The sequence below is a fragment of the Panthera onca genome, chromosome X (genome assembly GCF_046562875.1).
Source record: "Panthera onca isolate mPanOnc1 chromosome X, mPanOnc1 haplotype 2, whole genome shotgun sequence".
In the NCBI taxonomy this organism is placed as follows: Eukaryota; Metazoa; Chordata; class Mammalia; order Carnivora; family Felidae; genus Panthera; species Panthera onca.
This window is the reverse complement of record NC_138357.1, coordinates 85,764,173-85,780,470: the sequence shown is the minus strand read 5'-3', so window position 1 is coordinate 85,780,470 and position 16,298 is coordinate 85,764,173. Positions and strand designations below refer to the sequence as shown.

The 16,298-nt window shown below is 38.9% G+C and overlaps 1 protein-coding gene across 1 annotated transcript in view; it reads right to left on the bottom strand.

Annotated features, from left to right (window-relative positions):
- The window catches only part of SHROOM4 (shroom family member 4), a 283,870-nt gene that overhangs the window by 152,579 nt on the left and 114,993 nt on the right, over positions 1-16,298 (bottom strand). The window contains exon 2 of the mRNA XM_081793784.1: positions 6,004-6,155. Within this exon, the coding sequence (XP_081649910.1) occupies positions 6,004-6,155 (152 nt within the window). The remainder of the gene's footprint in view (positions 1-6,003; positions 6,156-16,298) is intronic.

Below are 16,298 nucleotides of genomic sequence, written 5' to 3'. Positions count from 1 at the left end.
AGTACAGTCAGAGGAGGAAGCTCCTGCTATAGAGAGTTTATTGCTGAAGTTATAATCAAAGACTCATAAAACTAAAGTTTGTGATCCTTTACAAGGACAATGAAATCTTTCAGTATGACAGTATGAATTGAGGTAGGGAAGATGATGGTGAAGCAAGTGCCAAAGTATAAAATGGAAGTGGGAGAATGACCTGGAGGCTGATAGATGCCAGTGGTAGGGAAAGGAAAATTCCAAAGCCTGCATATTTGGATTTCAAAAGTGAAGAGATTCTGCATGAGGGTGGAGGAATAATGCTTTGGAAGTTGTATATAGAGAGCATGCCTAAATCAGGGCATATGAACACACTGTCCATTAAATTGTGTCTTGGCTTTTTTATTTTATCATTTAATACAATGACCTGAGACTTTACCCACATGATCAAAAATTACTTATACACATTTTCTCATTCTGTATAGTTCTATAATTTTTACCATATACATCCTCTTTCTGTCATACATATTTATTCTTAAGGCCATTCCTAAGAATTTTTTGTGTTTGGTTGCTATCATGAATGGAATGTATTTCTCCTTATAGCTCTTAATTGGTTATTCTGGTCTATTGTTGTTTTAAATTAAATTTGTGCTTCTTTGACTTATCCTTTGAGCTCGTTGTAACACCTTACAATTTCCTCAATAAAATCTTTAACATATGTTCATTTTTATATCATTATGAGTTAAGATTTTTACCTTTTAAAAAATTACCTTTTAACATTTGCTATGAATTGTTATTGTGCAATTTTATTGAAATAGATTTGATAAAATTCATTTATAGGTTTTGTATTTAAGCTTACAAACTGAAGAGAATATTCTTTTTGGAACCGTCCATCAGATATTGGTATTAGAATGATGCTAGTTTCAAAATCAATGTGAATAACTCTGTAAGATTTTCATTTCTATAACAGTGTTCTATAACAATTCTATAATATTGTTATAGAATTAGCTATTCCTAGAAAATGTGAAGAAAAAAACATGTGGCCCTAAAGTATTGTTGGTAGTTTCTCTTTGATAATTGTTTTCAAGGTTTCTACAGTTGCAGGCCCATTTAAGTTTTAAATTTCTTACTAATGCTTGGTGTTTAACATTTTATATTTCAAACTTGGTGAGATTTTCAAATTTATTGAGGTAAAATTACAGTAGTTTCCTATAATTTAAGAAAACTTCTTTGTATTTGTTGTTATATTCCATTTATCATTTAAATTTTATTTATAATTTATCTTTGTTTTCTTAATTAAATTTGCTGGAGGCTTATATACTTAATTCATCTCCCCATAAAAACAACATAGCCCTTGGCTTAATATTATATTGGATTCTTAATCATGTAATCTCATTCTTCATTTTTAATAATGAAATATTTAAGGTTATTAATTTACTTCTGAATATTGCTCTCAAAGTTTTTATAAGTCCTGATCTCATTTTTGTTATTTTTTATTAGTCACTAGAAGCCAGTGTTTCTTTTGTCTAATACTTGCATATAAATGTGTTCTGAAATATTATAGCAATGGAAGACTTTTGTTTAGCTTTGTTTCTAAATTTGTAGAAGTTTTACATTATCATCAGAGAACAGGGCAAGTATGATTTCTACTTGTAACAGTATGCAAAGATTTTCTTTGTTGTATACCATATGATCATTTAAAAAATGTTCTCTGGATATTTGAAAAGAGGGTATATTCACTGTCCATCAAATATAATTTTTGGTATTAATTAAATCTGATGAATTATGTTTTTCATATATTCTAAGTGCTTATTTTTACTTACTTTATATGTCATAGCTAAATTGTGGGAAGTCTTCCATAAAGACATTTCTGTAAGTTTTCTTCTTGTATTGCCAATAGTTATTTATTTAAATATTTGGATGTAAAAATATGTCTCATGAATATAAAATACTTAATTATAAGGATATAAATATAAATGCAAAATAAATCTCTTGGGACCAAAATGATTATATGGTTATTGATCCTGTTTTGTTTTGTTTCCAAATAGATAAATGACATGGTCATTTATTTGGAAAATTTATTTGGCCTTATTTGGAAAATGGACTTATTAGAAGGAGGTAAAACCAAAAGATGAGAAGCCAGTGAAAAGACTCTTACAATAGTCCAGGTAAGAAATCATGAGTAATTGGATTGAGACAGGCTGCAGAGAGGTTTATAGCAAGTAGAATCATCAAGACTTGGAATTACTTAGATTGAAGGGGGTTGGGACAAGTGAGAAGAGTTGAGGGTTAATACCTAGATTTCTGACTTAGTTGACCATTGTCTAAAAAGAAATATAGGAGAAAAAGCTGGCCTGGCTTTTCAGAATAGGCCATTTTCTAAAGTTCTTCTTTCTCATTATATTCATCCCAAAGGGCTCAAGTACAGACCTAAAGCTGAGTGTTGAATCTTTGCCAGTTGATTGCTTACTCAAACCAAAGTTTTTCTACTTTAGTATAAAACACTAGGCTAAATATTAAATCTCAGGGAGATAACATTTCTTTTATGTGCTAAGAGTTCCTTCATAAATCCAAGAAATCATCTGGACTAAGAAAGGGGGAATAAATAAATGCCCTCCCTGTACCATTCCTGGGGTAATCCATACATGAAGTTTCAGTTTTCCACAAGAGGGCAGCATCACCTAATAAATTATGTCATTGAGCCCCTCCTCCAATAGGCGGCTGAGATGGGAGGCTGAAAGGGTAGACAGAGTGGGTTCTGGGAGCCATAGGACCTGCCACACCATGAAAACCAAAGGGCCCTACTATCTCCAAAGCCAGGATTACAACCATTCCTGAGATGTTGCTACAGCAGGAACAAAGAGAACATGGAGCTCACCAGGAGAGATTGAGTAGGTGACACACCCAGATACTCTCATTTTTAGGACTGACTCAGAAGCCACCATGGATGGTATCTACACTCCCTCCAAGTGCTGGTATCTGTGTATAACCAGTATCTCACAGGGACCTCTATTTCATGTCCACATCTTTGTCACCCCTAATGATTTCCCTGTGAATTTTGTGCTTTGAAGGTTAGGCTGCAAAGCACATTAGAGTTCTGATGTTCTCCTTATTTAATAATGCTTAGTTACCCCAATTATGCTTCTTTTATACCCCAGAGAAAGGAATGGGAATGAGATTCCTTGAGAATTCACTACATGAAAGGCATTTTATATAAATTGCCTTATATAATCATCACAACAGTGCCATTACATAGGAACTATTATTTCCCACGTGATGGAACTAGGCAGTGCCATACATGGATCTGACTCTAAAGGAAAAACTACCAAGTGACCTCTCCAAGAAGCCTTATCTAAAACGTAAATCCTGACCAATTCAAGACTGAATCAGTAACAATGTGTCTATTGTGTAAGGCATTTATTAACATGTCCCTTCCTATCCAGGTATGTGAGCAGGGATAGCTTAACCTTAGGTACCAGCAAGTTATCCAATAAATCAATGGGATCCTATGTAACCTCACCCTTACTAACTTAAAACCCTTTCTCCCTTATGTATTCCCTCGAGATAAATCAATTGGATGTAGAGCATGAGAACAGTGGAAGAATTACAGATGGCTTCTGTGTTTCTGGTTTGGTTGAGGGCATAGTTGATCCCAGGCACAGAGATAAGGGGCTTGGAGGAGAAGATTATATGTTAGGTTTTGAGCATATTGTGCTTGAAATGCTTTTGAGACATTCAAGTATAGATGTCTAGTAGGCAGTTGACTATATGGGTCTGGGGCTCAAAAGATATAGTCACAGATACATATAAATGATAATTGAAGCTCTATAACTGAGTGAGGTTTTCCACGGTATATTAATGAAGTTAGAAAGAGTGGAACTAGAGAAAACACCAACATTTAATGGATGATCAGAGGAAGATCAGGTAGTAGAGGAGCCTGGTGTTAAAAAGCAAATGATTTCTCCCGCTATGTTCATCTGTTGAGTTTATCAAATTCTACATGTGAGTGAAATCATATGATATCTGTCTTTCTATGGCTGACTTATTTCGCTTAGCATAATACACTCGAGTTCCATCCAAGTTGTTGCAAATGGCAAGATTTCATTATTTTTCATTGTCAAATAATATTTCATTATATATATATACACCACACCTTTATCCATTCATCAGTCAAACAGAGAAGATGACAAGCCATAAGAGACTCTTAAATACAGAGAACAAACTGAGGATTGCTGGAGATGGGGTGGGGGGATGGGTTAAATGGGTGATGGCCATTAAGGAGGGAACTTTTTGGGATGAGCACTGGGAGTCATATGTAAGAGATGAATCACCAGGTTCTAGTCAAGAAGCCAAGATTATATTGTAGGTTAACTAACTTGAATTTAAGTTAAAAAAACCTGATTACTCTTGAAAGAAATTCAAAAAAAAAAAAAGCAAACCATGGGAGACTCTTAACTATAAAAAACAAACTGAGAGTTTATGTAGGGAGGTGCGCAGGGGATGGGCTAAATGGGTGATGGGTATTAAGGAGGGCACTTGTGATGAGTGCTGGGTGTTGTATGTAAGTGATGAATCACCAAGTTCTACGCCTAAACCAATTTTACCATATATGTTAACTAATTGGAACTTAAATAAAAACTTGAAATAAAAATAAATATTTAAAAAATGAGCTGAGAGGTAGGAAAAGAACAAGAAAATGTGTCGTGCAAGCAAGAAAGGAGAATTTCACCAAGGAGGACATAATCCAGAGCAACAATGTCAAATGTCATATGCCAGTCACACATGATAAAGACTGAAAATAATCCATTGACTTTGACAATTAGGAAGTAATATGTAGCTTTTGACAGAGTAGTTTCAGTGGGGTTCTAGAGGCACAATTCGGACTGCGGTGGGTGGAAAGCTAAACTGTAGATGAAGGTGGTGAGTACACACTCTTCTTTTAAGAGACTAAGTATTAACAAAAGGAGAAAGATGGGGCAGTAGCCAGAAGGGGAAGTATGATGATGGGAAGATGGCTTAAAATATTTTTTTAATAAAAATAATTAAGATGGAGAAACTCAGGCATGTATACAGGATGCAGGAAACTAATAGAAGGGAGAAGTATGAGCTCCAGTAGTACAGAGCAAAGATACAGCAGCAAAATGAAAAAGAAGCCATATGGAAAATTTATCAACAACCAGATATGTAGTAGCAACAGCACAACTATGCTCAAATACGTCTTTACCTTCCTTCTGCTTATGCCACTCTACTTCTCTTGAGTGCCTTTCTCCTCCTGATGTCTTATTTGTCTAATTCTACCTAAAGTTTAGCTCAAATTCCACCTCCTCTCTGAACTTTTACCCTATCAATCTCTTCTGAAGTACTTTCTCTTGAATTATAGTAGGAAATTCTGTCTGAACAATCCATTTGACAATCACCCTTCACCCTGTGAAATCTCCTTTATAGCTTTTTTTCAAAAATGTATCGCTAATTAATTTGTCACACGTGTGTCTTGTCTCCCCTATCAGGCTATATATTCCTCAAGGGCAGCGTTTCTATCTTAGAGGTTGCCACAGCTTCCAGAATGCCTATCATGGCTGGTAGTAGGGTCTCGTTAAATAGGTGTCATTGATTTAAATAAAAAGTTGAAAAAGAAATAAATCTATGTGATTGAGCAGTGGCAGCCTGTTATGAAGGGTACAGAAGAACATCAGGTTAGATAGGCTCTTGGTGTGTATGGAGTCATTTAGTTCTCTCAGTAGCAAATAGGGAGACCAAGTCTTGCAGATGTGAAATAAGTTTAACCAAGATGACACGGGTAGTGCCATCGATGTGAACTAAGGTGACATGGGTAATATGTGGCAGTGTCATGAGTTGAACCAAAGACCCTTTCTCCTATGCCACTCTGCTTCAGCTGTCTGCAAAATTCGGTTTATGAGAAACACCTCTTTCTCTGATGATACTGATAAGAGACATAACTGTATTGAGGCTTTAGTACCAACCAAGTGGTCTCAGCGGTCCCTGTTCCTTACAGAAAATCTCCCTGTGCCTTACCTCCTGACTATCAGCTTGAGGATCCGGAAGGAGCCTTTGATGAGGATGAGGGCCTCTTGGCGGGATCCATACAGTGGAGTGCCATTGATATTCACCAGTTCATCACCGGTTTTCATCTTCTGGGACAAGGCTGCCTTGCCCCCATCTTCAATCTGTGTTGTAGAGAACAAAACAGAAAGCAGGTGGTGAGACAACCCCTTACCCAAAATTCGACATCCTGGTTCCTCCCAACCTCTGAGCCTCAAGTAGTACTGGGGGATGGCTCCAGGAAGCTCCAAGAAACAGCTAAGAAGCTCATCACAGGTCATTACTTACTGAAGGCAAAGCTTGGGCAAACCCTTCAGGAAGGAGACAACACAGAAATAATGCAATTTCTGCTCTGGAGGAATCCATGGTTCATCTGGGAAGACAAGTGCTTCTAAATGAGAATAATGTTTGGAAGGAATGGGACAGTGTGAGCTGAAGGAGCAGCATGGCATAACAAAACATGCCCACAAATTACAGACAGAAGAGCTAGGCTGCAGCAAAATGACTTTTGGCAAGTCCTTTCCTATCTTTGGTCAGCCTTTGAAGTCTGATAAATTTGAGTTTGAATTTTGGTTCTAGTACTTCCTAACTGTGTGACCTGGAGAAAGTTACCTGACCTCTTTGTGTCTCAATTACCTGATATGTGAAGTATAAATAACAAGAGTACCTACCTCACAGGGTTGTCAACACATGAAATATCTGAGAGCAGTTAAGTCCTCAATCATTGTGAGCTCTGATGATCATAGCAAGGGAGTTGACTCTGAAGACCTTGAGCTTCCAGCTCAGTATGCTGTGAGTGGCATTGCAAATTCAAAAAAGTATGTACAAACAAAGTACCTGATCATTTACCTATGTCTCCAACAAGTGCCTAGAAGAGTGCTTCTAGGGTCCTGGAACATAGTGGGAATTCACCAAAATCTGGAAACATGGGTGTTCACTGTTTCACCACAGCCTACAGAATTTCCATTGACCAGGGCAATCTTGGCAGAGAGGTATTCAGGCTGGAGGGCATTGAAAGCAAAGGGATAAATAATAGCAGGTAAGGTAGGCAAAAGAAAAGCAAAGCAGAATGTCCCCGCTGTGGTGGGGGGCGGGGAGGGCTTGATTATGGCTACTTTTATATTCCTTCTACCACTAAGGTGAAGTATACCTATTAGAACATCAGTTCCATCCATGGTGGCAGAAGTCATCTCATCCATCCATTAATCATTCCTCAAGTTTTTAGTAAATTTCTAGCATGCACAGATCAGCATGCTAAGTGCTAGACATACTGAAATGAACAAAGCACACATGGCACTCAGCCTCAAGGTTAGGTTACTGTCTGAAGTTCATATGTCCACAGAGATGGTTAGGTAAAAAAAAAAAAAAAAAATCCACTCCACTGATAAAATCAGGAAGAGATGTTTGCTTGTTTGTTTTTCTCCTCAGGACAAGTGAGGTGAGGATGATTAAGCCATACAGTGTTTAGGGAAGTGGGCAACTAAAGGTTGGTCCTTTCTGCAGGTGTTTTTACATTTCTACTCTTCTTCCAATCTTTTTCTCAGTCTTTTATAGCACCCCTCCAATCTATCCCCCAGCATGCAAGTCAGAATATTGTTGAGGTTTAGGTTGGCCAGCTCATGTACAATTTGGCAGTTGAGACCTCCTGAGTACAGAGAAAAATGTTAATTCAGGATTTTAAATCTCCATCAAATAAATTGAAATTCTAAGTTAAATCACAGACTTATTAAATTTATTGCTGCTAACCCAACATTTGTGTTTTTTTTAATTAACCTTTGTCTGACAAATCATAGGTTAGCCAAGTGACATTGAATATATATATACCTTTGTTCCAGTACCTGGGCCACCACTCAAGATAAAACAAGCCAATATTGGTAAATGGGGAACAACTTTCAGCAAATTAATTAGGATCACATTCTTATTTCCATTGTCATTATCATTATTACTTCACAGTCAGTGCTGCCTGCTGCCAAAAAAAAAAAAAAAAAAAAAAAAAGGCAAAGTGCTGTACTTGAATTTCAGAAGTTCTATTTGAATGACTCATTCCTTTGGCATCTGCAGAAGGCCCTCAGCATCAGGCAGGACTTTCAAAAAGGATCAGCCATCTAAAAGGGCTTCCTTAGGCTAACAAAGCGCCATAAACAGGAGCCTAACTAATGAATACTAATAGATTTTTCCTGTTGATGTACATTAGTCTGCATTCACTCTACCCATTTTTTATTCATGCAACTCAATTATCTATATTACTGTTACCAATAGCAAGTCTTCCCTTCATTAAGTATTGATATTAAGTACCACCTCGAGTTAATTAAGCACTTTGTTACATCAACAAGATCTCTGTTTATTCTAGGCCAGAAAATGAAAGGAGGGGGGACCTTTTAAACTAAAATCTTAATTATTGCTGCAGGAAAAGCTTAAGCATTTTGCATTCCCTTCTGCCACTGGGGCTGGCACTGAGTCCTTGCAGGGACTCTTTCTTGGACTATAAGCCTCAGGTCAACTACGCATGCCGCTTTTCTGTTTACTGCCCTTTCTCAGCCACTAGCAGCATCCTCCTCAGGACAGATGTGTTGAGTGTAATAATACCAATTTAGCACAAGTGCAAGAATCTGCAGACAACAAAGCAGTAAATTATGGGTAGCTGGCACAATCCTAGAGTCCAGATGAGTCTGGATCAGGAGATGAAATTGATTGAAGGTCCCTCGGACTATACTCCAAACCAATTCTTTCCCAGACCCTGGGCACTTACTGATTTATGCAACTGGTTGCTTTTTACTTCTCCTGACTTTTTGATGCTTTTAAAAATTATTGTTTACTAGTCTTTCCTCCACTCCACCTCTTCATTACAGCATGTCTTCCATTTATTGTTTTGCTTCCTGATAGCCAGTTCTCCAGGTCAATGGCTCAACCGCATATTTGTTTACATAGAAGATAAAACAGCTGCTCATTTTTCTATCAAGGAAAAAAAATGAAAAGGGAAGGAAGGAAGGAAGGAAGGAAGGAAGCAAGGAAAGGAAGGAAGGAGGAAGGGGGCGGCAGGGAGAGAAGATGCATATATTCTTTTATAAAATGTTTTGTTTTCCCTTTCCAGCACCCCATTCATAAGTCTGGCTGAGGCCCAGGGAAACTGTGAATCAACAAACTTGCTGAGGATAACATGCCCTGCTTGAGGGGCTGTGTACCATTATTTGATACTGCTTATTCAGTAAGGCTGACAAACATCCCAGCCCTTCCTGAATCAGACTTTTAGGGTGGCTTTCTTGTTTCATTTCAAGTGTTGGGAATTCTCAGATTGGACCCAGACACACTGGAATGTCAGTATAAACACACATCACAAAGCCCAATGTAAATGATGGTTAACTTAGGTGTCATTTTGGATTTTCCAAGCGATTTCTGGGCTAGCAGTGAGTGGCCTGAGTAATTGAAAATGGATTGCATAAAGGTCATATAACCAAAAGCCAGCTCGTGTCTGGAAAATGGGAAGAGCTGACTGACCTTGGACAAGTCCCTTTACCCTCTTGTGGCTTCTTTTACCCTTACTGATAAAACATGGGGATCTGACTAGATGATCTCTGAGGGCCCTTGGAGCTCTGACATCCAGTGACCTGTGAACAGTTAACAAAATCATGCATTATCCTTCTGCTGGCACAGATAATCCCAGCTTTTTGCCCCACTGTACTTTGCCTTCACCCATGTTTCACTCCTTCAAGACTGACTAATTAACATTCATCTCTCATTTCCCTGTGGTCTTTATCCATTGTTTTGGAGCGGGCCATCAAGGTTGGAACACTTTGAAAAGTACAGTTGGGACACTGAGAGAAAGAGATTCCTGAATGAAGCCCAATTTTGTGCTAATGAGCTGGCAACTTGGAAATTTTTAATGCATCTCCAATGAAGCATGAAGTGCTCTGATACCTGTCAACAAAGTGACAAGCTGGCCCCTTGAGAGTCAAGGCAAAGAAAAATGGACTTAGAAACACTTACTGGCTTTTTAGTAGTAGCTTTTATTTAGTCAGATGCTAGCAGGTACTTGCTTGGGGCTTTTGAATAGATTTAGGAGATAGAAGAGAGTGAAGGAAAGAAAAGTTAAATAAGGTTTATCTTTTCAAAGGCAGTCATCAGGAGACACATCATCTGCAACAATAGCCAACATGTATTGAATTCTTATTATAATAGTGTAAGAGCAGCATTAAAAATCAATGGCATGACTGTGAATACCTCAGTTTGCTACACAAAATTTATTGTAAAAAAATAGGTATTGACTAAAACTTTCCTGACCAGTTCTAGGAGTTTCTGGCCAAATTACCAGCCCACACTCCTACTTCCACCAGCTTGTCTATAGTCTAAGAAGGCAAACAACATATTTAAACATAGTTTAATATAGTCAATTGTTTACATTGATTTATTTTTTTGCAAATAGACAGAAAAGGTCCACCTTAAATAGTGGTCATATTGCTTAAAAAAAAGAATCTCCTCTGAATGTCCTATTAACACCCTTCAAAAGATTTTCAAGTTTTTAGTGACACTTTAGACACCAATTCAGTAATTCAGTCTTTTCTGGGGAATCAACTGAGAGAAAATGTAGACAGGGGATAAAAGGTGGATTTAAGAAATTTTGGGGTACCTGGGTGGCTCAGTCGGTTGAGTGTCCAACTTCGGCTCAGGTCATGATCTCATGGTTTGTGAGTTCCAACCCCAGGTTGGGCTCTGTGCTGACAGCTCAGAGCCTGGAGCCTGCTTCGGATTCTGTGTTTCCCTCCCTCACTGCCCCTTCCATGTTCATGCTCTGACTTTCTCTGTCTCTCTCTCTCAAAAATAAATAAACATTAAAAAAAGAAGTTTATTAGGAAGTAGTTATATTAGGAAGTAGGATTATAAAATAATCGATACAGTCCATGCTTATTTTGAAACTTAGTTTGAAATCTTGAGCTATATCTGTTTCTGATCTGCCCTCTCCCATATTGGTATCCCTTAGAATTTGATAATGCTAGGAAAAATTCATCAGAGTGCCCTGGACAGGGAAGACAGAGGCCTTGAAACATCTGCCATCTCTTTGCCATAGCTTTCAACACTCTGATGCCAGGCTGTGGACATACTGGCTGCTGTAACTTCTTTTTCTTAGCAACTCTCTTCCTTCAAAATCCCTCTCAAATTTCCAAAGTAGTTTAGACTGGAAAAACAAGAAACTCTGCTTTTCCTCATCTTCCCTACTTTACCCAAAGGCAAAACAGAAAATATAACCTGTCTCTTAAACAACAATTCAAAAACAACCACCAATTAAAAAGATATAAGTGGGCCTGGTTCTATGTGGTAATCCCTTTATGCAGATAGATTGAGGAGGTGGACACCAAGTGAGGAGATTTTTTTCCCCTCTACTATCTCAGAAGCAGATGCCCAAATCCTACATAGAGCTGCTCCAAGAGTGTAAAGTTCTGTAGATAAGGCCCATGGTCTCCCCTGATCTTGGACCAATGGAACTATGCTATGCCACACAGCATGACCTATCCTTACAGACAGTGCCTTCCTCCCTAGCTGCTTAATCACCATCTAGTTAACTAATCCTTACAACAAAGGTCCCCTAAGCTCTGAATCATTAAATTTCCCTAGGAATTAGCCCAAGTTGAATTCTAAGTATCTTTGCCAAAAACTTAGTCCAGAACCAAGCTCAGTTCTAGGAATTTGGTGATAAAGAAAGGAGTAGAGTCAAAAGCACTGCATCCTACATCAGCAATCAAAAGCAAATTGGTCTTTACTCCTACCAATTCAGATCATCCTGCTATCTCCATAAATCAAGTAAGGGGAAACAAACATCACTGTGCAAAAGTCAGCTCAGGGCTTCTTACATTATCAGCAAATATGCTCATTGAGGTCCTGGTGACACTTTGTCAACTCTAGCTACTTATTTACACTGAAGTCTTTTGCTGACATTAATAATATTCTCAGCGTTCGTCAAAAAAATCAGCCTTTGGTGGTTCAGAACAATGATCTCCAGAGTGGGGTGTATATATCCCAGGTTATGCACAAGATAATCTACTGGAAGGGGAGAGATTTGAACTTCTGTTTATGTTTACCTTTATCTAAAATAATTTAGGGGCACCTGGGTGGCTCAGTCAGTTGGGCGTCCGACTTCAGCTCAGGTCATGGTCTTGCAGTCTGTGGGTTTGAGCCCTGCATCAGGCTCTGTGATAACAGCTCCGAGCTTGCAGTCTGCTTTGGATTCTGTGTTTCCCTCTCTCTCTCTGCCCTTCCCCTGCTCATGCTCTGTCTCTCTCTCTCTCCAAAATAGTCAAAAAATAATTTAAAAATCAAGCATTATTAATATTTAATATCAGTGGTAGTAAATTATATAATTCATAAATAAAATTATGTGCACTGGAAACACAAACTTAAAACATTTTTGCTGGTGTAAATTTTTACTAAAAATTTGGCCAAATCATAGACTTAAATGAGAGGGCTAAAACCAAAAAGCTTTTAGAGGTAAACATAGGAGAATATCTTTGTGACCTTGAGGTGGGCAAAGATTTCTTGGAAAGGATGCAAAAGCAATAACCATAAAAGAATGAGTGCTATATTGGAGTTCATCAGAATAATATATATATATACACACACATATATATTCATCAAAAATGTCACTAAAGAAGTAAAAAGGCAAGTCACAGACTAGGAAAAAATATTCATACTACATATACCTGACAAAGGACTTGTATCCAGAATATGAAAAGAACTCCTACAAATCAAGAAGAAAAACACAGCCAATTAACAATTGGCAGAAGACTTGAACAGGCACTTCACTAACGATAGCCAAATACCCAATAGACACATGAAAAGGTACTCAATATCATTATTCATCAGAGAAATGCAATTTAAAGTATCCATTAGAATACTTAAAAAGACTGAAAATACCATGTATTGGCAGGAACATATAGCATTTGAACTCTACACTGCTGGTGGGAGTATAAAATTGTACATTCAGTGTAGAAATTCTGTACACACTCTGTTGGACCCAGAAATCCCACACTTAGGTATATCCAAGAGAAGGAAATGCAGGTGTCCACAAAAAGATGTGATTGGACATAATAGCTTTATTCACAATAGACAAAAAAAGTAGGAACAACCCTAATGTCCATCAAAACACACACATCCAAGAACTTGGGAAGATGGTGGTGCAGGAGGACCCTGAGCTAACCCCATCCCACATTTACAACTAGTTATCATCTACATCCAAGTCAGTAAACAGGAGAGTGATCTGAAGACTGGCAGAACAAACTCCACAAACAAATATAGAGAAGAATCAGCATCTAAAAGGTTAGGAAGGTCAGAAAGGCAGAGGCAGGAGGTGCCTGGGTGGCTCAGTTGGTTAAGTGGCAGACTTAGGCTCAGTTCATGATCTTGTGGTTCGTAGGTTCAGGCCTCACATTGGGCTCTGTGCTGACAGCTCAGAGCCTTGAGCCTGCTTTGGATTCTGTGTCTCCTTCTCTCTCTGCCCCTTCCCTGCTCATGCTCTGTCTCTGTGTCTCAAAAATAATAAATAAACGTTAATTTTTTAAAAAAAAGAAAAGGCAGATGGGGGTTGCCTGCAGGAGAAAGGGAAGGAGAAGAGAAACAGGCACTTGTACCAGGGAGCTCACACAGGGAAGACTAATCCCCATAACTTTTGGCTTTAAAAACCAGAGGGGATTAATTCTGTGAGTTTGTAAAACCAGTGGAACTTGGAGCCTGGAGCTTTAATATTCAGCTGCCTCAGTACTGGGCTAGCTGGGAGAGCTAGTGATTGTTAAGTTGCTGACTTAAAGAGACAGCAGTCTATGCAGACAGGCAACATAAAAACAGCAGTTTACAAAATGCTGCTGGCAAATGGGAGGTAGACCTATTCATATTGATTTTGGAGAGTGTTTTGGGACTTCTTTGAGAAGGCATGAATTGGTAGGCTCGATTTCCCTCTCCCATCCTCCAGCATAAACACAGAGCCACCTGCAGGAGGCAAGTCTCCACAGACACTTGTAGCCTCGGCTCAGGGCAAATTTATTTTTTTAATACGAAATTTATTGTCAAATTGGTTTCCATACAACACCCAGTGCTCATCCCAACAGGTGCCCTCCTCAATAGCCATCACCCACCCCCACCTCCCTCCCACCCCCCATCAACCCTCAGTTTATTCTCAGTTTTTAAGAGTCTCTTATGGTTTGACTCCTTTCCTCTCTGTAACTTTTTTTTCCCCTTCCCCTCACCCATGGTCTTCTGTTAAGTTTCTCAGGATCCACATAAGAGTGAAAACATATGGTATCTGTCTTTCTCTGTATGACTTATTTCACTTAGCATAACACTCTCCAGTTCCATCCACATTGCTACAAAAGGCCATATTTCATTCTTTCTCATTGCCAAGTAGTATTCCATTGTATATATAAACCACAACTTCTTTATCCATTTGTAAATTGATGGACATTTAGGCTCTTTCCATAATTTGGCTGTTGTTGAGAGTGCTGCTATAAACATTGGGGTACAAGTGCCCCTATGCATCAGCACTCCTGTATCCCTTGGGTAAATTCCTAGCAGTGCTATTGCTGGGTCACAGTGTAGATCTATTTTTAATTTTTTGAGGAACCTCCACACTGTTTTCCAGAGCGGCTGCACCAGTTTGCATTCCCACCAGCAGTGCAAGAGGGTTCCCGTTTCTTCACATCCTCTCCAGCATCTATAGTCTCCTGATTTGTTCATTTTAGCCACTCTGACTGGCATGAGGTGATATCTGAGTGTGGATTTGATTTGTATTTCCCTGATGAGGAGTGACATTGAGCATCTTTTCATGTGCCTGTTGGCCATTTGGATGCCTTCTTTAGAGAAGTGTCTATTCATGTCTTCTGCCCATTTCTTCACTGGATTATTTGTTTTTCGGGTGTGGAGTTTGGTGAGTTATTTCAGGACAAATTTTTTAAAGCTCTGCACATGTCCCACCAAGTCACTGGGAGCACAGTGACCATTGCATTCCCTGCCCAGCGCCTGCACCAAGCCCAGTCACACTTCCCTAGTCACCAACATGTGCTGCACCCACCTTTGCCTCCAGCCACCATAGTGCTTCAGGGGATCCAGCATAGGAATAGTGGCCCAACACAAGTTTTACTAACAAGGCTGCCATGCTCCCAAGTTTTCAGGAGGGCATGCCTCCCTCATAGCTGGCCTGCCATGGTCCCACTAACACTACCAACAGCAAGCACCACAACTGGCAGAGAGTCAGTGCAGATGACTACACTGAAAGGAAAAGTGACTTAGACAAAACACCAGCGTGTAAGCAACACACAGGATACTCTCCTGAAGTGCCAAGTACTGGTGAACAGGGGATGTTACAATGCACGGCATTCCAGGACTCCTCTTCATGAAGTCACTCCTTTCAAGGCAGAAGACACAGCTGACATTCTTAACATAAAGAAACAGACACAGAGAGGCAGACAAACTGAGGAGACAGAGAAATTTATCCCAAATGAAAGAACAGGACAAGACAATGGCCAGATATCTGAGTTAGACAGATGTAAGTAACATGCCTTAGAGAGACTTTAAAGCAGTGATCATGAGAATACTCACTGGACCTGAGAAAAGAGTGGAAGACATGAGAGAGACCCTTAACACAGAGATAAGGAATAACATAGCAGTCATAAAGGACTCAATAAACAAAACTAGAAACATGCTTGATGGAATGAATAGCAAGGTGGAAGAAGCAAGGAATGAATTAGCGACCTAGAAGCCAGAGTAATGGAAAGCAGCCAAGTTGAAAAGAGAGAAAAAAGAATTACACAAAACAAAAGTAGACTCAGGGACTTGAGTGACTCCACCAAAGGTAACAGCATTTGTATTATAGGAATCCCAGAAGAAGAAGAGAGAGAAAAGGAGGCAGAAAATTTATTTGAATAAACACTAGTTGAAAACCTCTGTAATCTAGGGAAGGAAACAGACATCCAGATCCAGGAGGCACAGAGAACTCCCATCCAAGTCAACAAAAGCAGACCAACATCCAGACATACTGTAATTAAATTGGCAAAATATAGTGATAAAGAAAAAAATCTTAAAAGCAGCAAGACAAAAGAAGTCACTAACTTACAACGGAAAGCCTATAAGGCTAGCAGGAGATTTTTCAATAGAAAGTTGGAAAGCCAGAAGGGAGTGGCATGATATATTTAAAGTGCTGAAAGGGAAAAAATCTGCAGCCAAAAATACACTATCCAGCAAGGCTGTCATTCAGAATAGAAGGAGAGATAAAGAGTTTCCCAGAAAACAAA